The sequence below is a fragment of the Zootoca vivipara genome, chromosome 2 (assembly GCF_965207765.1).
Source record: "Zootoca vivipara chromosome 2, rZooViv2.hap1.1, whole genome shotgun sequence".
NCBI classification, from domain to species: Eukaryota; Metazoa; Chordata; class Lepidosauria; order Squamata; family Lacertidae; genus Zootoca; species Zootoca vivipara.
The window spans coordinates 113090094-113110858 of record NC_142584.1 but is presented as its reverse complement, the minus strand read 5'-3'; the positions used below and the strand labels follow the sequence as shown (position 1 = coordinate 113110858).

The window sequence follows — 20765 nt, the reverse complement described above, 5'->3', positions numbered from 1 at the left end:
TTTCCTCGGCAGACATTCTGCCCAGGAAGGAGAAGGTCCTCATCGTCTGCACCAGTGGTGTAGAGGCATCATACGAGGTTCCCAATCTTGTGACCCGGGTTCGAGTCCCGGCTGGTGCATACCTTCCTGTGTTTTTTCTTTCCTTTCAGAGAGTTGAAAACAGTATTAGCCTGCCAGCTAGAAGTTTATGCCCTAAGACAGGGTTTCCCAAACTGGTGGTCCACAAGCTTCATTCAGGTGTTCCGGAGAGTGCGGTAAGGCTAAAATTAAAAATCATTTAGCACAGTGCATTACAACTGCTACAAGAGGCAGGAAACGTATTAAGTGGTCCACCCTCAGCAATTGTCAAGTGGTCCTTGGGGGAAAAATATTTGGGGACCACTGCTCTAGGACTTCCAGCCAGTGGGGAAAAGGGTTAGCAAAGATAGGAACTGAACTGATTCAGCCACCTTAATGCCTGCAAACGTCCCTGGGTGGGCTTGAACCACCAACCTTCTGGTTAACAGCCAGACGCGCTAACCAATTGCGCCACAGAGACCTGGAGAAAGGTGCCCCTCAACCTCTTATTATGCTTCCTTTGATGCCATGCAAAAGAAAGAGGTCCAATTTTATGCTCTGCAAATAACTGCTGTGGGCCAGGCAAGCCCACTGGAGGTTTTCCTTAGGCAGGATCACTCACCTGGAAGGAAAAGACCCGCATCAGCTGCACCAGTGCTGTAGACCAGAGGCATCATGTGAGGTTCCCAATCTTTTGACCTGGGTCCAATTAATGGGAAAAAGGGATGGTGAGATAGAATCCAAACCCACATGTGCAGAGGACAACAGATGTCTCACCCTGAACAAAGTGCCTGCAACCGTCCCTGGGTGGGCTCGAACCACCAACCTTCTGGTTAACAGCCAGACGCGCTAACCGATTGCGCCACAGAGACCTGGGCAGGGCTGACCCTCAGTCTCTTTTATCCTGCGGTTTTGTTGCTGGAACTGGATAGATGACAAACGAACTGATGGTACACACTAGGCTCTTTCTTGCTCCATCCAGCAGAGTGGCGCAGCGGAAGCGTGCTGGGCCCATAACCCAGAGGTCGATGGATCGAAACCATCCTCTGCTACGTACTTTTGCTTTTGCCTTTGCAAAATGTGGGTGCGAGTGGAATTTTTTCCCCTGCAGCTCCTAAGTAGGAAGCTAGGAAGATGATGTGCTCTGGCACATCCTCTGGCAACAGGCCTGGGAAAATGAATATTGTTGAAAAGAAGGGAGAGCTGACATGCTAATATTGCTTTGCTTTAAGACGTTAGCAGGATCCAAAGGCACACGCCTCCATTGTCTCCTGAGATAGGTGGATGTCAACCATCTGCAATAGCCCAAGTGGGAAAGTCTGTATCTTCCATTTGTAGAATAAAAATAGCCACAGCAACTGGGGACAGTGAATGTTGGCATGATACTGCCTCATTACAGATTAGGGAATCCAAATAAAGTCATTCCCAGACTGGAGACATAGCTGACAAATGATGCAATGATCCACAGCCAGCCACTTTCTCCCAACCAGCCAGCAGAGTGGCGCAGCGGGAGCGTGCTGGGCCCATAACCCAGAGGTCGATGGATCGAAACCATCCTCTGCTAGGTAGAAGTGTCCGCCTTTTCCTTTTTCCTTGGGCAACCCACAAAATAAAAGGGAAAAGGGATCCCTTGTTGGTGCTGCTGAGTAGGACAGCACAGCAACTCCCTCCTCTGGCAAAAGGCCTGGGAGAAAGGATCCTACCACCACTTTCCATGTTTATTCTCTTCCAGCAAGAAAGCAGTTTTTCCTTTCCCTTATCTTGGCAGGGGGTTCGAGGTGGATCCATCTTGGTTGGCTGCTGAGAAAAAGCTGTGTGCCTACCTAGTTTATCCTTTGAATCAGAATGTGAATGTTGGAAGGGCTCCTGGGGGTCCTCTAGTCCAGCCTGATGCTGAATGCCACATTGACAATGCAGGGTGCAATAATAGTTTGGATGCTGGAAGCTGGAGACAGAGGCATGTATTGCTCAGCGCTGGACACAGAACTGTGGCTTGGGGCTTCTACTGCAGACTGAATGCTGCAAACCCCTAAATCTGGTGCTCAGATTGTATAGCTTCAATTAAAGTCATATATCCTAAAGGCACCACAGTCTCCATTGAGCTTTGTTCAAAGGAAACTGAACCCTGGGTAAAACACTGCAAGCCCTGGAATCTCTTGCCACTTGGAGACTGGGGTGTGTGCAACACTATCAAAGCAGAGCAAGCACCTTACTAGCAGGTTGGATCAAAGCAATAGCAGCACACCATCTTCCTTGGAGGCGATTCCTTCTACCAGGCCTTTTGCCAAAGGAAGGAGTTGCTGTGCTGTCCTACTCAAAAAGGGATCCCTTTTCCCCTTTTCTTTTGTGGGTTGTCCAAGGAAAAAGCAAAAGGCAGTCACTGCCAACTAGCAGAGGATGGTTTCGATCCATCGACCTCTGGGTTATGGGCCCAGCATGCTCCCGCTGCACCACTCTGCTAGCTGCTTGGGAGAAAGTGGCTAGCTGTGGATCATTGCATTGTTTGTCAGCCATCCATCCCTGCCTGGGAATGTTCAGGCCAAAAGAGGCTGAGAGGCAGAGTCTCTCTGTAATGATAGGTCTGTGCATCTGGATGCACAGTGTGATGCAGCAGCAAAAAAAGCCAATGCAATTATGGGCTGCATCAATAGGAGTATAGCATCTAGATCTAGGGAAGTAATAGTACCACTGTATTCTGCTCTGGTCAGACCTCACCTGGAGTATTGTGTCCAGTTCTGGGCACCACAGTTCAAGAAGGATACTGACAAGCTAGAACGTGTCCAGAAGAGGGCAACCAAAATGGTCAAAGGCCTGGAAACGATGCCTTATGAGGAACGGCTTAGGGAGCTGGGTATGTTTAGCCTGGAGAAGAGAAGGTTAAGGGGTGATATGATAGCCATGTTCAAATATATAAAAGGATGTCATATAGAGGAGGGAGAAAGGTTGTTTTCTGCTGCTCCAGAGAAGCGGACACGGAGCAATGGATTCAAACTTCAAGAAAGAAGATTCCACCTAAACATTAGGAAGAACTTCCTGACAGTAAGAGCTGTTCGGCAGTGGAATTTGCTACCAAGGAGTGTGGTGGAGTCTCCTTCTTTGGAGGTCTTTAAGCAGAGGCTTGATAGGCATATGTCAATAATGCTTTGATGGTGTTTCCTGCTTGGCAGGGGGTTGGACTGGATGGCCCTTGTGGTCTCTTCCAACTCTATGATTCTATGGATTTTAATTTGGAGGATGGCTGTGGGCACTGCATCCTCTGGTGAAGCGGATGGACTGCTAATCCATTGCATTCTGCACACATGGGTTTGAATCCCACCCTCCTCAGCTGTTTGAAGACTTTTGCCTGCCTGCACTGTTTTTGCTTGTTGACTGAGCAAGAGGCAGAGGAAGAGATGCTGGGCAGGACTGTGATGTCATCCCTTTTAGATCATAAGACAGATAACATACACATACACACCAACCTATCCCAGGGGTTTCAGGGCGGTTCACATAAAAGACCAACAGAAAAACCACAATATATAAAAGCAACATAAAAACAACAACCCAATAACACCCCTTCCCCCCCAAAAGCCACATTTTTAAAAGGGCATAGGATGTCAATCGGATCAACTAAAGGCCTGGTTAAAAAGGAATGTTTTTGCCTGGAGCCTAAAGGTGTATAATGAAGGCACCAGGCGAATTTCCCTGGGGAAAGCATTCCATAGACAGGGAGCCACTGCAGAGAAGGCCCCTTCTCGTGTTGCCACCTTCCAGACCTCTCAAGGCACACAAAGAGGGGCCTCAGAAGATGATCTCAGGGTCCACGTAAGAGCCATTTCAGAGGGGCAGACCAGCACTCCCCAACAAAAGGGCTGCTTAGATATTGTACTCCTAAGGGGCTACTGAGGGTGGGCTTGAACCCCCATGTCTGCAGAGGACAACAGATTAGCAATTCATCACTCAGCCACCTCATTGCAGGTAGAAGGCCAGCAGCCGTCCCTGGGTGGGCTTGAACCACCAACTTTCTGGTTAACAGCCAGACGTGTTAACTTATTGCACCATAGAGACCTGGGCAGGGCTGCTTATTGGCCTCTTGTTATGCTCAGTTTGCTTGGGAAGTTCGTTTTTATCAATCCTGTGCTGTGGTACCATCAGAGATATGCAAGGTGATCTCTGTCCTTCCATTATTTTAAGCGATAATCACTGTATCCAACTGCCAATATATGGCTCTCTGCTCGTCAGACGTCCTAGCAGCTGGCAGGTTTTCCTCAACTCTGTCCATTGCACTTTGCAGCCAAAGGAACCCACATGGTAGATAGTTAACTCTTATTTGTCAAAGCTGACACTTAACACTCTTTTCTACAACTCTGAATACCCAGGCACACCTGTCAAGAGTCTAGGCAGTTTTTCCCCGCAGCAGCTGCAGCCACAGGGGTCCACTCCATGAATTTACGCATCTTCTCCCAATGGGCTGTACACACACAGCCAGAGACTGCGCCTGCATGGAAGCTGCCTCTGCTCATCCCTCTTCAATCCCCTCCTGGTTCTGGGAGACAGTTATGGAGGAGAGGGTGGGGAAACAACTGGCCTTTGTTTCCCCTTTCGGAGGGGGAACCTTTGGAGGAGGAGAGGGGAGCTAGCCCCGTTGTATATCGGGGAGGGGGGGGCTGTGTGGAGAGAGTCTCTTCCCTCTAATACCTGGGAGTCATAGAATCATAGAGTTGGAAGAGACCACAAGGGCCATCCAGTCCAACCCCCTGCCAAGCAGGAAACACCATCAAAGCATTCTTGACATATGCCTGTCAAGCCTCTGCTTAAAGTTAAGTCCATCTTAACTTGGAAGGTCAATACAGCCCAGGTGGTTAGGAAGGCCCAATAGAGACTTCATTTCCTTAGGGTCTTTTGAAAGAACAAGGTTGGACAGCCACTGATGATTTCCTTCTATCGGTCCACGATAGAAAGTGTTCTTTCATACTGCATTACGGTGTGGTATGGTGGTTTGACAGCCATGGACAGAGAGGCCCTACGGAGGGTGGTGAAGACAGCACACGATATCGTGGGCTGTCCCCTGAGTCCGCTAGATGTTATCGTGGGAGACCGTTGCCTCAGAAGAGCGAGGAACATTCTCAGGGATGACTCATACCCTGGCCAGCACCTTTTTAATCTCCTGCCCTTGGGGACCGCACCAACAGGTTAAAGAACAGTTTCTACCCATGAGCCGTGAGGAAAGATGCTGAATGGACGTTTGGGGTTGGTGGTCGTACAGCACACAGAGTGTAACAAGGACTGGGAGATTGTGGGGTGGAGGGAGAGGCTCGTTTAATCTCACTGTAAACAAATGGTACAGTGACAATAAAGTATTTCTATTTCTATTTTCTATTTCTTTAACTTTCCTGGTTTACTCTTCTTCCCCTTCTACTGACCGAGCCTGTGCTCCACCCTCCAACTCTGACATTTCCCCTGCCTCCAACTCTTACCTCCAGGCTGGCACAGTTCCCCACAAATCACTGACCCCTTCCTCCGAGTGAGACTGCAGCCCCCCTTCCCAGTCTCAGACTTTCCAGTATCCTGCCATTCCCCCCCTTTCCCTGCCAAGTGCTTCAACTCCATTGAGGAAACCCTGCTTCTTGGCATGATATCCGAAGGGCAAAGAGCCAATTATTAGCAGTTTGATACAGTGCTCATCGTTTGAAAGAAGGGAGGGACAGAAAACACACTGCATATCCCTGGTGGTCTAGTGGTTAGAATTCGGTGCTCTCACTGCCGTGGCCCGGGTTTGATTCCCAGTGAGGGAATTCTTTTGCCAAATGGCAGGATATGTCAACAGTACTGAACCTTTTCCAGAAACTCGTGCTCTTGCCAAGGCCTATTGCCAAAGGAGGGAGAGTACCCTACTCGGGAGCAAGAAAATACCCTTCTCCTCAAATTTGGGGGTTGTCCAAGTCAAAGACAAAAGGCAGCCCTTGCCACCTAGCAGAGGATGGTTTCGATCCATCGACCTCTGGGTTATGGGCCCAGCACGCTCCCGCTGCGCCACTCTGCTGGATGGGGCATGAATGTGTGTTTGTCAGGGACCAGGAGTCGATTCTTTTTCATCAAGTGAGGCGAGGAATCTGAACTCAAAAGGCTGGCAGGGACAGCCCCCAAGGTGCTGCAGCCAGAAGGCGCTGTGGGGCCAGTGCCCCACCCCATCCATTGGGAGCATGTGGCATTGCCATTCTCTGAGTGCCAAGAACTCCAAGCCAAAAGGATTTCTCTTGGCCAGGGGGCAGGAACAAAGGCCACAGCTAAGGCAGAGTTTCTGTAGTGTGGTGGTCATCACGTTCGCCTCACATGTGAAAGGTCCCTGGTTTGAAACCAGGCAGAAACATGGTACTCCACTTTTCTTTATATATATATTTGTAAAATATGGAAGAAGGAACATCTAAAGTAACCATAGTGCACTACCCCAAAGAAAACATAGACTGGATAGCTACCCACAACTTGAGCATTACAACGGAAGCCAGAGAGTTGGAAATCATTTTATAGTCTCACAATAAAAACCAATAGCAAATTACACACCTCATATGTTGTTTGCCGATAATGCTTGGGTATCCTATCTGGCCACAGAGATTTTTTTAGGGTAAGGTAGAATATTACCCAGTTGTGGGATCACATAAGTTATGCCAGAGCACAGTGTACCATCAAATGTACTTTTCAGTTTGACTCCCCTCAAATGACTGTTCCACCCTTTAACTTCTTCAACTCAGACCCCCCTAAAAAACTTTCCTCCACCAGCCTTTACAGTGCTCATTGCTTGGAATAATGGAGGGACAGAGATCACCTTGCACATCCCTGATGGTCTAGTGGTCAGGATTCGGCGCTCTCACCGCCGCGGCCCGGGTTCGATTCCCGGTCAGGGAATTCTTTTACGCAATGGGAAGAGGGTCATTCCAGATTCACTTCTGTTATACCACCAATGCTGAGCCCCTTCCAGGGACTCAGACCCTGAAGCCTCATTTATTTTGGTCCCGCAGTTGTGGTGCCAGTCATGGACTACCTCAGAAAGTGGTGGACTCCCTTTCATTGCAGGTTTTTTTAAGCGAGGTTGGAGGGCCACCTGTAAGGAAGTTGGACTAGGTGATCTTTGGGGATCCTTCCAACTCTACAATTCTGCACAATTGCTATTCTACACATCTCAGGGCATTTCCCTCCTGCTGTCTTTATTTGCAAAAAAAAAAAATCCATCTTAGGGGAAGGGGTGTTTTGTGCAATAGATCCATTTCAACTACAATTACACCCTTTGCCTTTGGTATCCTGGCAAATTAGTCCTGCCTATAGCCAAGAGCAGGGCCGGCCCTAAGGCAAGGCTGGGTGGCGTAAGGCGGCAGGGCACCGGGCCGCCAGGGGGGCACTGCGCTGCTCCGCCCGCGCGGCAGCCACACTCAGAAACGGGAGGGGGGGCGCCGGAGGGATAGTTCGCGCCAGGGCACCAGCTATGCTTAAGACGGCCCTGGCCAATAGAAGATGCCATCCTCCTTTTATTTGCCCAAGAAGAGCCAAATGTGGGGGTGCCATCCAGACCAGTTGTTATTTTGTCTGCTAGGCCTAGAACATCATTCTTCCTGGAACTGGTTCCTCCTTGAACTTGAACTAGTTCCTTTTCAAAGTGAACTTTCGCAGCACCGAGCATAACAGGAGGCAGAGAAACAGCTCTGCCCAGGTCTCTGTGGCGCAATCGGTTAGCGCGTCTGGCTGTTAACCAGAAGGTTGGTGGTTCGAGCCCACCCAGGGACGGCTGCAGGAAATCTGCCTGCAATGAGGAGCCTGAGTGGCGAATTGCTAATCTGTTGTGTTCTTCTCACATGGGGGTTCAAGTCCCCCCTTAGTAGCTCTTTTCCCTAGGAGCTCAGCACATTATCCAAGCAGCCAAAAATAGTCACTATGACTGTGAATATAGTGAGAGCTTTAAAATAAGAAAGAGGAACTTGGGATAGTTTTTTTTCTCCCAGATCACTTTATGTCATTATTTCACCCTTTGGCAATAAGCATCCAATACTGCTTTTCCTCATCATAATAACTGCAGTATAAATTAACAAACGTGTGATTTTTACTGCTTTATTGCTGGTGAGGTGGAGAACACGGCTGAAACTGAAAAGCAGAGCAAAGGAACGTTCAAAGGGTGGAGTCTAACTCTAGCCCTTTTAACTCTTCAAGGCTTGCTTGTTGAGTACCCTGCTTCCACTCTACTTGTTGAGTTGTTGAAGGGGACACCAGTTCTGCCACTGACCCTTTAAGCTGCAGAACAATTCCTCCTCCCCCTTTCTCCATTGAAACTGGGAAATTGGTACAGTATAAGGACACATGCCCATCCCATCCTTAGTCTTTCAGTAGTGTTCCAGTACTGTATTAAGATCTCAGACCAAGGATGCTACCACCCAGGTCTCTGTGGCGCAATGGGTTAGCACAGAAGGATGTTAACCAGAAGGATGGTGGTTCAAGCCCACCCAGGGACAGCGGTGGGCAGGATTCCTGGACGAGGTGGCCGAGTGGTGAAGGCGATGGACTGCTAATCCATTGTGCTCTGCATGCGTGGGTTCGAATCCCACCCTCGTCGGCCCCTTTTTTGGATCTTCTTCTTTGGTGATTGCTTGTAGCCGAGTAGGGTCGTCTTCCATGAATATGGTCTTAATGGTGTGTCCATAAGTGACTGTGGGGGCCAATTCTGGATCCACAGTGGGGTGGGGACATAGGTTTCTGGGTGGGAGTTGATCATGCTGAGGATTAGATGGGTTTTTAGAAGATGCCTGCGCTTGAAAAATTTTTATGTGTGTAGATCAGTGCACGCTGACCAACGCACAGTCTTCGCAGTTAGGCTCTATTCCAGGCATAGGCAACCTTCGGCCCTCCAGATGTTTTTGCCTACAATTCCCATGATCCCTAGCTAACAGGACCAGTGGTCAGGGATGATGGTAGTCCAAAACATCTGGAGGGCCGAAGGTTGCCTGTGCCTGCTCTATTCCAATGGCATGAGTATCACGACGACCAGTAGATTCTTATCTGCTGCAGCCTTCATCCGTCTTCATAGCTGTTGTAACATACCGCTTGTTATCATCCGCCTGTTCTGCCATTGAGGACTTTTTGGATCATTCTTTGTCTAGCTCCTCCCCTTTGACCTTACTGCCTTTGGTGACCCTACTGGGAGTACGAGATTCGCGGCGGCTTCACTCACAAGGGTCATAGCTACGTGCAAGCCCACTCACCATGACAAGGTGATGATCCTGCAAGTGAGCCTTTTTGGGATATTCCTCTGTAGCATAAGCCTTTGGTTTACTATACTGCCTTTGCCACCCTGTAGGGTCAGGTGTTGATTTGGCCTACAGAAGGAAAACATGCCCATTGACTAGGAGGCTGGCTGGCTAGTCAAGTGCCATTTCCTTGCAGTTGGTCGATCACATGAAAAGAATAGAGAAGCAGAGATTACCATGCACATCCCTGGTGGTCTAGTGATTAGGATTCACTGCGGCCCAGGTTCAATTCCCAGCCAGGAAATTATTTTACCAAATAGAAGGACTGTTGCAGCTCCAGCTTCTGTTCTATGGCCTGTGTCGAATTATGTCAAAGAACGGAATGAAGCCTGGACTCCAGGTTGTACTTGGGTCCCTAAGGAGAGGGATTGTGGCGGCGATGATTATAGCAATCTTCAAAAATAAATATAAATAAATAAAAATTGGTGCTCTAAGCACATGCTTCTTCTGCCTATTGGTTGATCCAGTACTGTGTGTTGGGGGGGAGGGGAAGAGATGTTATTTCTCCCTTAAAAGAAGTGCCTTCCCTTCTGTTCTGCAACAGGATTCGTTTTCCCAGATCAGTTGCCAAAGGAGGGAGGGCCTGCAGCATCTCCTCCCCGCATTTGCGGGTTGTCCAAGTCAAAAGCAAAAGGTATCTGCTGCTGCACAGCAGCCAATGGCTTTGATCCATCACCCTCTTGGTTATGGGCCCAACACGCTTCCACGACGCCACTTAGCTGGATGGGGTATGCCCCACCCCATCCACCTGGAGCATGTGGCACTGCCATTCTCTGAGTGCCAAGGACTCCAAGCCAAAAAGATCTTTCTTGGTCAGGGGGCAGGAACAAAGGCCACAGCTAAGGCAGAGTTTCTGTAGTGTAGTGGTCATCATGTTCGCCTCACACGCGAAAGGTCCCTGGTTCGAAACTAGGCAGAAACATGGTGCTTCTTTTCTTTTTAAAAAAATATGCCTACTGAATTCTTTTGTAAGGTGTAGAAAGAAATATCTAAAACAAACAGGAACAAGCATAGTGCACTACCCAAAACAAAACACAGACTGGATATCTACCCACTAACCAAGGCTCCCTCAACCTCGGCCCTCCAGATGTTTTGAGACTACAATTCCCAGCATCCCTGACCACTGGTCCTGCTAGCTAGGGATCATGGGAGTTGTAGGCCAAAAACATCTGGAGGGCTGAGGCTGAGGAAGCCTGCACTAACCCTAACATTAACGTAGGGGGTGCAAGAGGCCCTTGTGACATAAGTGCCACTATTATTTATTCTCTCTCAGTCAGGACTCCACTTGCAAACAGTGTGACCTATGTAGTTGGCACCCGCTCTTCCAAGAGAGAGTTCACCTGATAAGCTTTGTGGTTGGAAAGTTCCTGTTGTCTGAACGAAATGGTTCACAAGGGAGAGGGTTGAAACAGAACAACCACATAACCTGCTTTAAGAGGAATTGAGCCCTCAAGTCTCACTAGAGACAAATCACAAAAATCTTCCTCGGATACCCTTGTTCACGCTTGCTGCAGATTTGTAACCAAGTAACCCATGCTGACGGGACACGGTGGCGCTGTGGGTTAAACCACAGAGCCTAGGGCTTGCCGATCAGGTCGGCGGTTCGAATCCCCGCAACAGGGTGAGCTCCCGTTGCTTGCTCCCAGCTCCTGCCAACCTAGCAGTTCGAAAGCACGCCAAAGTGCAAGTAGATACAGTAAATAGGTACCGCTCCAGCGTGAAGGTAAATGGTGTTTCCGTGCGCTGCTCTGGTTCTCCAGAAGCGGCTTTGTCATGCTGGCCACATGACCTGGAAGCTGTACGCCGGCTCCTTCAGCCAATAACGCAAGATGAGCGCCGCAACCCCAGAGTTGGTCACGACTGGACCTAATGGTCAGGGGGGTCCCTTTACCTTTAACCCATGCTGAATGTTAGTCAACCAATCCTATAATCAGGTGCCAGCTAAGCAGGTCACGCTAACTGCAAGCAGGTGCAAACAGCAGGCATCTCCTGCTGGAGGCTAATGCCTCCTTCACCCCACAAAACATAGAATCATAGCATTGCAGAGTTGGAAGGGACTCCAAGGTGGGCAGGCAGGGGGGGAGACTCCTTACAACTCTCAGCCCTGAAAACAAACTAGGAGCTCCCAGAATTCTTTGGGGGAAGCCACGACTGTTTAAATTGGTACCATGGAACTTTAAATGAGTGTGGCCTTGGTTTCCCTTCCCCAGGAAAGCGGATGATTAAATGCGGCTTTCCAGCTTCCTAACAGAGTTGGAACTCTTCACAGCAACTAAAGAAAACCTGCCATTTGTCAGAATGTCTGACTGGCAGATCACCATTTCTTAGGAGTTTGATCCGGTGCTCGTCGCTTGAAAGAATGGAGAGACAGAGATCACCTTGCACATCCCTGATGGTCTAGTGGTCAGGATTCGGCGCTCTCACCGCTGCGGCCCGGGTTCGATTCCCGGTCAGGGAATTCTTTTACGCAATGGGAAGAGGGTCATTCCAGATCCACTTCTGTTATGCCACCAGTGCTGAACCCCTTCCAGGAACTCAGACCCGGAAGCCTCATTTATTTTGGTCCCGCAGTTGTGGTGCCAGTCATGGACTACCTTGGAAGATGATGGTGGACTCTCCTTCCTTGCAAGTTTTTTGAACAGAGGTTGGAGGGCCACCTGTCAGGGGTTCTTTAACAGTACTTCCTGCATTGAAGAGGGTTGGATTAGGGCAGGCATCCCCAAACTGCGGCCCTCCAGATGTTTTGGCCTACAACTCCCATGATCCCTAGCTAACAGGACCAGTGGTCAGGGAAGATGGGAATTGTAGTCCAAAACTTCTGGAGGGCCGAAGTTTGGGGATGCCTGGATTAGGGGATCCTTGGGTTTCCTTCCAACTCTACGATTCTGTGTTTCTATGGACCTTCATCCTTATTTGTTTGTGGAGAGCTTAGATGCCATTGCTGCAAGCAAATTGCAATTCTACACTTCTCAGCGCACTTTCCTCAGGCTGTCCCTTTTTGCAAAAAAAAATCCAGCTTGGGGGAAGGGGCTTTTTGTGTAATAGATCCATTTCAACTATAATTGCTCACCCTGAATTTGGTATCCTGGCAAATTGGCCCTGCCTATAGCCAAGAGAAGGTGCCATCCTCCTCTTTTTTTGCCCAAGAAGAGCCAAATGTGGGGGTGCCATCCAGACCTGACAATTTATCAGTGGTTATTTTGTCTGCTAGGCCTAGAACATCATTCTTCCTGGAACCGTTTCCTCCTTGAACTTGAACTAGTTCCTTTTCAAAATGAACTTTCCCAGCACCGAGCATAACAGGAGGCAGAGAAACAGCTCTGCCCAGGTCTCTGTGGCGCAATCGGTTAGCGCGTCTGGCTGTTAACCAGAAGGTTGGTGGTTCGAGCCCACCCAGGGACGGCTGCAGGAAATTTGCCTGCAATGAGGAGCCTGAGTGGTGAATTGCTAATCTGTTGTGTTCTGCCCACATGAGGGATTCAGCCCACCCTCAGTACATCTAGAAGTTTAACACAATAGCAAAGCAGCCCTTTTGTTGGGGTGTGTGCCTCTCTGAAAGGGAATCCAAGGCCACACTCATTTAAAGAGAAGTAGGTTGGGAGTTTTGTTTTGTTTTATTGGGTTGTTATTTTCGTTTTGATTTCATGTGTATTCACCATTTTATGAGAACCACCCTGAGACCTTAGGGTATAGGGCGGTATAGGTATTAATTAAATAAATAATGATGATAAATAAAAGGCAAAAGGCAGAGGAAGGAATGCACCAGCCACGACTCAAGCCAAGATCAGTAATGAGACCATTCCTGTCATCAGTCTTAACATCTAAAAAGGGATGGCACAAAAGGACAAAGGATTGGGAAATAGGAGGAAGAAAGCAAACTCCATCAAAAGTTCTTAGGGATGAAGTTTTTATAGTAACTAGCTCTAAACTGGCTGATGGGCCACACCCAGCTCATTTCCTTCATCCAGGCAGAACCCACAGTGGGCCCATAACACAGAGCTCAAGAGATTTAAACCAACCAGCCACCCCCTCGCACTCCCCACAGGTGCCAACTCTGCCAGGCTTGGTGCCAGAAGAAGAGGCTTTGGTGTCCTGTTCTCTTATTCGGAGGGGCCCTTTCCCCCCTTCTTTTGTGAGATATACAAAGGAAAAGGAAAAGACAACAACCATGTAGCAGAGGATGGTTTTGCTCCAGCATGGAAAAGCGCTTGCAGTGTCAGATTAGATTGGAGTGTCAGATCAGGATCTGGGAGACCACAGTTCCAATCCCGACTGGGCCATGAAGCTCATTGGTTGACCAGGGCCAGTCCCTGCCTCTCCCGCAACCTACTTCACTTTCAATGAGTGTAAGGTAGTCTTTATGGGAGTATATTGTATTTAATTATGGGGTACCAGAGCCTGTGGGGGGCTAATCAGGATGGAATAGCAGGCTTGTTGGTTTTGAATGTCTGATGTAGAGTTTTTTTCAATTTCGTTGTTCTGTATGGGGCAATGACAATAAAGATTATCTATCTTGGTTTCCCTTCCCTGGCAATAACTCCCCCTGGAAGAGGATGACCAAATGCTGCTTTCCAGCCTCCTAATGGAGTTAGAACTCTTCACAGCAACTTAGGAAAACCTGCCATTTGGTAGGATGTCTGGCTGGCAGAGCACCATTTCTATGCAGTTTGATCCGGTGCTCGTCGCTTGAAAGAAGGGAGGGACAGAGATCACCTTGCACATCCCTGATGGTTTAGTGGTCAGGATTTGGCGCTCTCACCGCCGCGGCCCGGGTTTGATTCCCAGTCAGGGAATTCTTTTACGCAATGGGAAGAGGGTCATTCCAGATTAACGTGTGTTATACCACCAGTGCTGAGCCCCTTCCAGGAACTCAGACCATGAAGCTTCATTTATTTTGGACTCACAATTGTGGTACCAGTCATGGACTAGCTCGGAAGGTGGTGGGCTCTCCTTCGTTGCAGGTTTTTTGAAGCGAGGTGGGAGGGCCAGCTGTCAGGGGTTCTTTAGCTGTGCTTCCTGCATTGAAGAGAGTTGGACAAGGTCAGTGGTGGCCAAACCTGGCCCTCCAGCTGTTTTGGGACTACAATGTCCATCATAGAATCATAGAGTTGGAAGAGACCACAATGGCCATCCAGTCCAACCCCCTGCCAAGCAGGAAACACCATCAAAGCATTCCTGACAGATGGCTGTCAAGCCTCCGCTTAAAGACCTCCAAAGGAGGAGACTCCACCACACACCTTGGTATCAAATTCCACTGTCGGACAGCTCTTACTGTCAGGAAGTTCTTCCTAATGTTTAGGTGGAAGCTTCTTTCTTGTAGCTTGAATCCATTGCTCCATGTCCGCTTCTCTGGAGCAGAAAACCACCTTTCACCCTCTTCTATATGACATCCTTTTATATATTTGAACATGGCTATCATATCACCTCTTAACCTTCTCTTCTCCAGGCTAAATGTACCCAGCTCCCTAAGCCGTTCCTCATAAGGCATTGTTTCCAGGCCTTTGACCATTTTGGTTGCCCTCCTCTGGACACGTTCCAGTTTGTCAGTATCCTTCTTGAACTGTGGTGCCCAGAACTGGACACAGTACTCTAGGTGAGGTCTGACCAGAGCAGAATACAGTGGTACTATTACTTCCCTTGATCTAGATGCTATACTCCTATTGATGCAGCCCAGAATTGCATTGGCTTTTTTAGCTGCTGCATCACACTGCTGACTCATGTCAAGTTTGTGGTCTACCAAGACTCCTAGATCCTTTTCACATGTACTGCTCTCAAGCCAGGTGTCACCCATCCTGTATTTGTGCCTTTCATCCCCCCGCCCCCAAGTGTAGTACTTTACATTTCTCCCTGTTAAAATTCATCTTGTTTGCTTTGGCCCAAAAAAGACACTTTCAACTTTTCACACTTCACCACTTGAATCTTTTATTCTTTGTGTATTTAAAGCATTAATTTAAAAAGAAGATAAACATTAGTAGTGAAGTTTTCAGGTGCAACTGATCCATTTTTAAAAAATTACATTTCAACCGTTACATTAAAAATGGACCACACACAAATCACCAACAACCTCTAATCTCTAAAGTAACTTTGACAGGAAATGCAATTTGCAAAGGATGGAGTTCAATGTTGCGCCATTACAAATGTTTCATCTGCACAAGCATTCCAGCTAGCTGGTTGCAACACCTCCCCCTCCCCCTATGCTCTACTTTGGCGATTCTCCTGAACTGCCGCTTCAGCCAATTTTGGGGGCTTGGGTGGGGCCACCCCCATTACACATGACTTCTGCTGATGGGATTGATTAGGTGAATCTCAACCAGTGTTGGAAAGTATGCAGTGGGTCTCAGAAATGCACCTAAGAAATGGATCCAGAAAACTAGGGAAGATGGGAAATCAGCCACCATATATATTACGACTACTTCTACACCATCTAACAACTGGAGCTTTTATAAACTTGGTCCCCTCTCTCAAATACAGACTGGTCACACATTTCCTTCCCCCATTAATTACTGCAACACATTATTAGCCTCACTGCTTCCTTTCTCAAACCTGCCTACTCCCATCTTCTGCTAATTTAATCTACACTGTCCAATTTTACAACCAACTAATTATTTCCTACTATTCATATCCTCTCTTTTTAATCCACCCCATTAACCTTGGATGTGGGTGTAGGGGGCATTTTCCAAAGACATTTACCATGCAGTGTGTGTTCCCAATGGACAACCTTCCTTGCTGCACAAATAAAAACTGTAATCCAAAGAGCAAATTCTAATGCAGGCACACTGATGGAAGGATAACCCCAGGAGCATGAGTGACGAATACCTACTGTATTTGGGGGAAACAGAGAAAAGCATAATCTTAATACATCCTAAAATATCAAAGAATTTGTCACAGAAGCATGCCAGTGGGTTCTCATCCGTGTAGGTTCTCTAAAGTCTAAGACAGGGATCAGCAAACATTTTCAGCAGGGGGCCAGTCCACTGTCCCTCAGACCTTGTGGGGAGCCGGACTATATTTTGAAAAAAATATGAACGAATTCCTATGCCCCACAAATAACCCAGAGATGCATTTTAAATAAAAGCACACATTCTGCTCATATAAAAACATCAGGCAGGCCCCACAAATAACCCAGAGATGAATTTTAAATAAAAGGACACAGTCTACTCATGTAAAAACATGCTGATTCCCGGACCGTCCGCGGGCCGGATTTAGAAGGCGATTGGGCCACATCCGGCCCCCGGGCCTTAGTTTTTGGACCCCTGGTCTAAGATGATTTGTGTTGATTCTGCATCACACGCATTCCAGATGTTTCTTTCTTATGTGGATTCCTTGATGTCCCCTGCGAAACTCATTTCATATACCATTCATATGGCTTCCTTCCTGTGTGGGTTCTTTCCTGTGTAGCAAGTCTGTTCTCAGAGTGCATGTATTTAAATAATTCCACTCCTGCCTACATTAAATAAGAAACCACTCTATCTAAATCTTTCTTAATTTGTACATTTATTATTTCCTCCCTTTGTTTTTTGAATATTTTGTAACCATTTTGCTGTGCTCTTTCCACTACCCAGGGGTCTCTCTTATGCAATTTCTTTTGATCCATACTAAGATCTTTATTGATGATCATGGGCCATATTAGAGTTGGAATACAACAACTTCTGTGGGAAGCCAGGGTGGGAAAGGTTCCCTTAGGCATTTATATTCTTCTCACATTTCTTGATGCCAAGAAAGCTTTCAATCAAGATTGAAGCTTGTTCCAAACTCCATGCATTTATATAGTTGTTTCTTTGTGTGGGTTCTTTGATGAGTAGTAACACTTCCACTCTGACTGAAGCTTTTCCCACACACTAAGCATTTATATGGTTTCTCTCCTGTATGAGTTCTCTGATGTGAAGTAAGGGTGCTGCTCACACTAAAGCTCTTTCCACATATCATGCATTTATAAGGTTTCTCCCCTGTGTGGGTTCTTTGATGTTTAGTAAGGTTTCCACTATCATGGAAGCATTTCCCACACATTAAGCATTTATATGGTTTCTCCCCTGTGTGAGTTCTTTGATGTGTATTAACGTGTGCACTCTGGCTAAAACATTTTCCACACTCCATGCATTTAAATGGCTTCTCCCCTGTGTGGGTTCTGTGATGTGAACTAAGCTTTTCACTATTAATGAAGCTCTTTCCACACTCCACACATTTATAAGGTTTCTCTCCTGTATGGGTTGTTTGATGTGTTTTAAGGTTTGCACTTTGGCTGAAGCACTTTCCACACTCCATACATTTATATGGTTTCTCCCCAGTGTGGATTCTTTGATGTAGAGTAAGACTACCACTCACACTGAAGCCTTTTCCACATTCCATGCACTTATATGGTTTCTCCATAGTGTGCATTTTTTTATGTTTAGTAAGGCTTCCACTGCCATGGAAGCACTTTCCACACAGTAAGCATTTATATGGTTTGTCTCCTGTGTGAGTTCTTTCATGTGTTTTTAGATTTACGCTCTGGGTGAAGCACTTTCCACACTCCCTACATTTATATGGCTTCTCGCCTGTGTGGGTTCTCTGATGTGTATTTAGGTTTGCACATTGGCTGAAGCACTTTCCACACTCCATACATTTATATGGTTTCTCCCCAGTGTGGATTATTTGATGTGCAATAAGGCTATTGCTCACACAGAAGCCTTTTCCACATTCTATACATTTATAAGGTTTTTCCCCTCTGTGGATCCTTTCATGTGAAGTGAGACTTCCGCTATCACTAAAGCACTTTCCACACTCCGTACATTTATATGGTTTCTCCCCTGTGTGGGTTCTTTGATGTTTAGTAAGGTTACAGCTGACACTGAAGCTCTTTCCACATTCCATACATTGAAATGGTTTCTCTCCTGTGTGGGTTCTTTGATGGATAGTAAGGTTACCACTCACACTGAAGCCCTTTCCACACTGCATGCATTTATAGGGTTTCTCCCCTGTGTGGGTCCTGCGATGATTATTTAGTGTTGATTTGTCTTTGAACATTTTCCCGCACACTGGACACTTTTTCACTCTTTCAGTATCTGGTGGAAATTGAGGGTGGCCTGAACATGGAGAAGCAGAGTATTTCTTCCTACAATTCTTTGACCGCATTCTGTCCTGCCTTTTTGATGTCCTTTGGTTTCCAAATGTATTTTTCCCCACTTCATGCTTGATTGTTTTCAATGAATCCAAAGATGGCTCCTCATGAATCTCATTATCCTTCCCATCACCTGCTTGGGAAGAAGAAAGGAAGGGGGTGGTGGAAATGTTATTCAGTTATTTCCCAGACACTCAGGTTCTGAGGCAATGACCTACAAGATGTTACAGAACAGAATGGAATAAGAATTTTGGTCCAGGAAAAAAATCACTTATCTATAACAGGGTTTCCCAATAATTACTCTGGTTTCTCCCTGCAGAGCTGTTCTGTGTTCCATTTAAAAAAAGAAAAGAACTTAGACATTCATTTGCGTCTTTTTTCCTCTCTCCCAATCCATTTCCCTTTTGCCTTTTCAAACTGCAAATCTGAGGCAGGGACTGACTCACTTCTTTTAGCCAACTGTATGGCCACTCTGAGAGTCTTTATTTTTGCTGAAGAATAGGATAAACAAACTAACTAACTAATGAAGGAGCATGATTACCAGCCAGCAATAAAGACATCTGTTTATATGTGAGTGTGACTGTATATTCCTGGAATACTTGACTTCAGGAATAATTCTGAATTATGTTTTATTCATTTTCTAGCTGTAATCTACAACACCTCACCAGCAACAGGCAACACAGCAGATGAAACTTAGCAATGTTTGGGAAAGGAGATTGCTGGAACCTGCTGCTCTGTTTATCAGGTTCAAACATTTAAAAAATAAATAAATTAAAGTTTTCCATATTAGCACAGTTCTATGATCCTATCTCTTATTCTGCTCTTTTAGATGCAGCAGACATTACGTGTTATTATGCTATGCCAAAAGAGCGATTTAACACTATGGCATGCTCCCACAGGGACATTTTTTGTGACTAGAGCTCACGACACATTCTCATAATTCTGAATGTGTCCAGGGCCCCAAAAAGATTTAGCCACCACTGACCTCAAGAGTCCCTGAATGTTATGCTGATGCCTGGGCTGGTGACTCCTCCCAGAACTGCCCAGTGTGCCAAATGTGGCTTGCACCAGTGAAGAATCACAAAGAGTAGGGCTCGAGTAGCAAGTTGGGAAGTCCCATATTTATAAGTCTGAAAGGGCCTTTGAGTGGAAAGAGCCACTATTACAGGTCAAAAATACTATACAGTATTCTGTAACAGAAACACCACACTGCACTGAGCCTGCATGATCAAGGCATTAGACGATTCATTGTACGCGGGAGCTACTTCTCTCCCTTTCCAAAGAGACAGCTGCCTTCCCTCAAATGTCAACAGTTCTTTTTTGCCATTTGCTTGCAGAAAAAAAGTGCCAGCACTACATTTGTTTCTGGCCTGCAGCATGCTGAAGGGAACCTGAGCAGTGAAGTTCTGCCTTTGTTTCCGAGAGAGAGAGAGAGAGAGAGAGAGAGAGAGAGAGAGAGAGAGAGAGAGAGAGAGAACCAGGTGGATAGTCAATCTCTCATTGATTGGAATTAATTTTGATTGGTTCTCCTGCTTGGAACAAAACACACACTCATAGACTCACTTAAGTGTAATCTTGCTTATTTGAATCCTATCATGCAATAACCATTTTGTTGTTGTTGTTTAGTCGTTTAGTTGTGTCTGACTCTTCGTGACCCCATGGACCATAGCATGCCAGGCTATAACCATTTTAGGGTTATAATAACCATTTTAGGGTTATAATAACCATTTTAGGGTTACTTATTTAAAAATTGTTTAGATTTTACACTCTCCAAGTTTTATTTACATATGATGTACAGTGGTGCCTCGCTTAACGAATGCCCTGCTTAACGAAATTTCCGCTTAACGAAAGGATTTTTCGAGTGGAGGTTGCCTCGCTAGACGAATGCGTTTTACGAAAAATTCGTCTAGCGAATCGCGCTTTGCCATAGGAATGCATTGAAATTCAATTAATGCGTTCCTATGGGCAAAAAAAATCAATAAAAAAATCAATGCATTCCTATGGGATTCGCTAGACAAATTTTTCATTATAAGAAAAGACCCGTGGAACGAATTAAATTCGTCTAGCGAGGCACCACTGTACTTTTGATTTCTCTATCATAACATTGTCTTTTCATAACATGAGCTGCATTCACTCGTCCACTGCTGATACATTTAAAACAAAACTTTATTAAAGGGTTTTAGCCTCTGGGCCACAAGGATATAGAAAGAGCTCTGCTGGATGAGGCCAGTGGCCCATCTAGTCCAGCATCCTGTTCTCACAGTGGTCAACCTGATGCCTGTTGGAAACCTGCAAGCAAATGAGAAGTCTCTCCTCCTGCAGTTTCCAGAAATGGTTTCAAATTT

The 20765-nt window shown here is 46.6% G+C and overlaps 1 protein-coding gene and 15 non-coding genes across 17 annotated transcripts in view; 11 read left to right on the top strand and 5 right to left on the bottom strand.

Moving 5' to 3' along the window:
- The window catches only part of LOC118081414 (uncharacterized), a 29648-nt gene that overhangs the window by 6769 nt on the left and 2114 nt on the right, over positions 1-20765 (bottom strand). Inside the window, exons 3-4 of one of the 2 annotated variants that reach the window (XM_088664074.1) lie at positions 17144-18556; positions 11108-11112 (exon numbers count right to left, since the gene is read on the bottom strand). In XM_088664074.1, coding sequence (XP_088520200.1) covers positions 11108-11112; positions 17144-18556 — 1418 coding nt within the window. Of the gene's footprint in view, positions 1-11107; positions 11113-15219; positions 18557-20765 lie in introns of those variants that run through there. The other variant, XM_060270747.2, reaches the window with a different exon arrangement.
- TRNAG-CCC (transfer RNA glycine (anticodon CCC)) lies at positions 49-119 on the top strand. Its single transcript has one exon. It is a non-coding gene; the product is annotated as a tRNA-Gly (tRNA).
- Positions 465-538, bottom strand: TRNAN-GUU (transfer RNA asparagine (anticodon GUU)). Its single transcript has one exon. It is a non-coding gene; the product is annotated as a tRNA-Asn (tRNA).
- TRNAN-GUU (transfer RNA asparagine (anticodon GUU)) lies at positions 856-929 on the bottom strand. The gene has a single exon. It is a non-coding gene; the product is annotated as a tRNA-Asn (tRNA).
- TRNAM-CAU (transfer RNA methionine (anticodon CAU)) lies at positions 1038-1109 on the top strand. The gene has a single exon. It is a non-coding gene; the product is annotated as a tRNA-Met (tRNA).
- TRNAM-CAU (transfer RNA methionine (anticodon CAU)) lies at positions 1550-1621 on the top strand. Its single transcript has one exon. It is a non-coding gene; the product is annotated as a tRNA-Met (tRNA).
- Positions 2446-2517, bottom strand: TRNAM-CAU (transfer RNA methionine (anticodon CAU)). Its single transcript has one exon. It is a non-coding gene; the product is annotated as a tRNA-Met (tRNA).
- On the bottom strand, positions 6008-6079 carry TRNAM-CAU (transfer RNA methionine (anticodon CAU)). Its single transcript has one exon. It is a non-coding gene; the product is annotated as a tRNA-Met (tRNA).
- On the top strand, positions 6334-6406 carry TRNAV-CAC (transfer RNA valine (anticodon CAC)). The gene has a single exon. It is a non-coding gene; the product is annotated as a tRNA-Val (tRNA).
- TRNAE-CUC (transfer RNA glutamic acid (anticodon CUC)) lies at positions 6868-6939 on the top strand. Its single transcript has one exon. It is a non-coding gene; the product is annotated as a tRNA-Glu (tRNA).
- On the top strand, positions 7739-7812 carry TRNAN-GUU (transfer RNA asparagine (anticodon GUU)). Its single transcript has one exon. It is a non-coding gene; the product is annotated as a tRNA-Asn (tRNA).
- Positions 8551-8632, top strand: TRNAS-GCU (transfer RNA serine (anticodon GCU)). The gene has a single exon. It is a non-coding gene; the product is annotated as a tRNA-Ser (tRNA).
- On the top strand, positions 10173-10245 carry TRNAV-CAC (transfer RNA valine (anticodon CAC)). The gene has a single exon. It is a non-coding gene; the product is annotated as a tRNA-Val (tRNA).
- TRNAE-CUC (transfer RNA glutamic acid (anticodon CUC)) lies at positions 11710-11781 on the top strand. The gene has a single exon. It is a non-coding gene; the product is annotated as a tRNA-Glu (tRNA).
- TRNAN-GUU (transfer RNA asparagine (anticodon GUU)) lies at positions 12652-12725 on the top strand. The gene has a single exon. It is a non-coding gene; the product is annotated as a tRNA-Asn (tRNA).
- TRNAE-CUC (transfer RNA glutamic acid (anticodon CUC)) lies at positions 14045-14116 on the top strand. Its single transcript has one exon. It is a non-coding gene; the product is annotated as a tRNA-Glu (tRNA).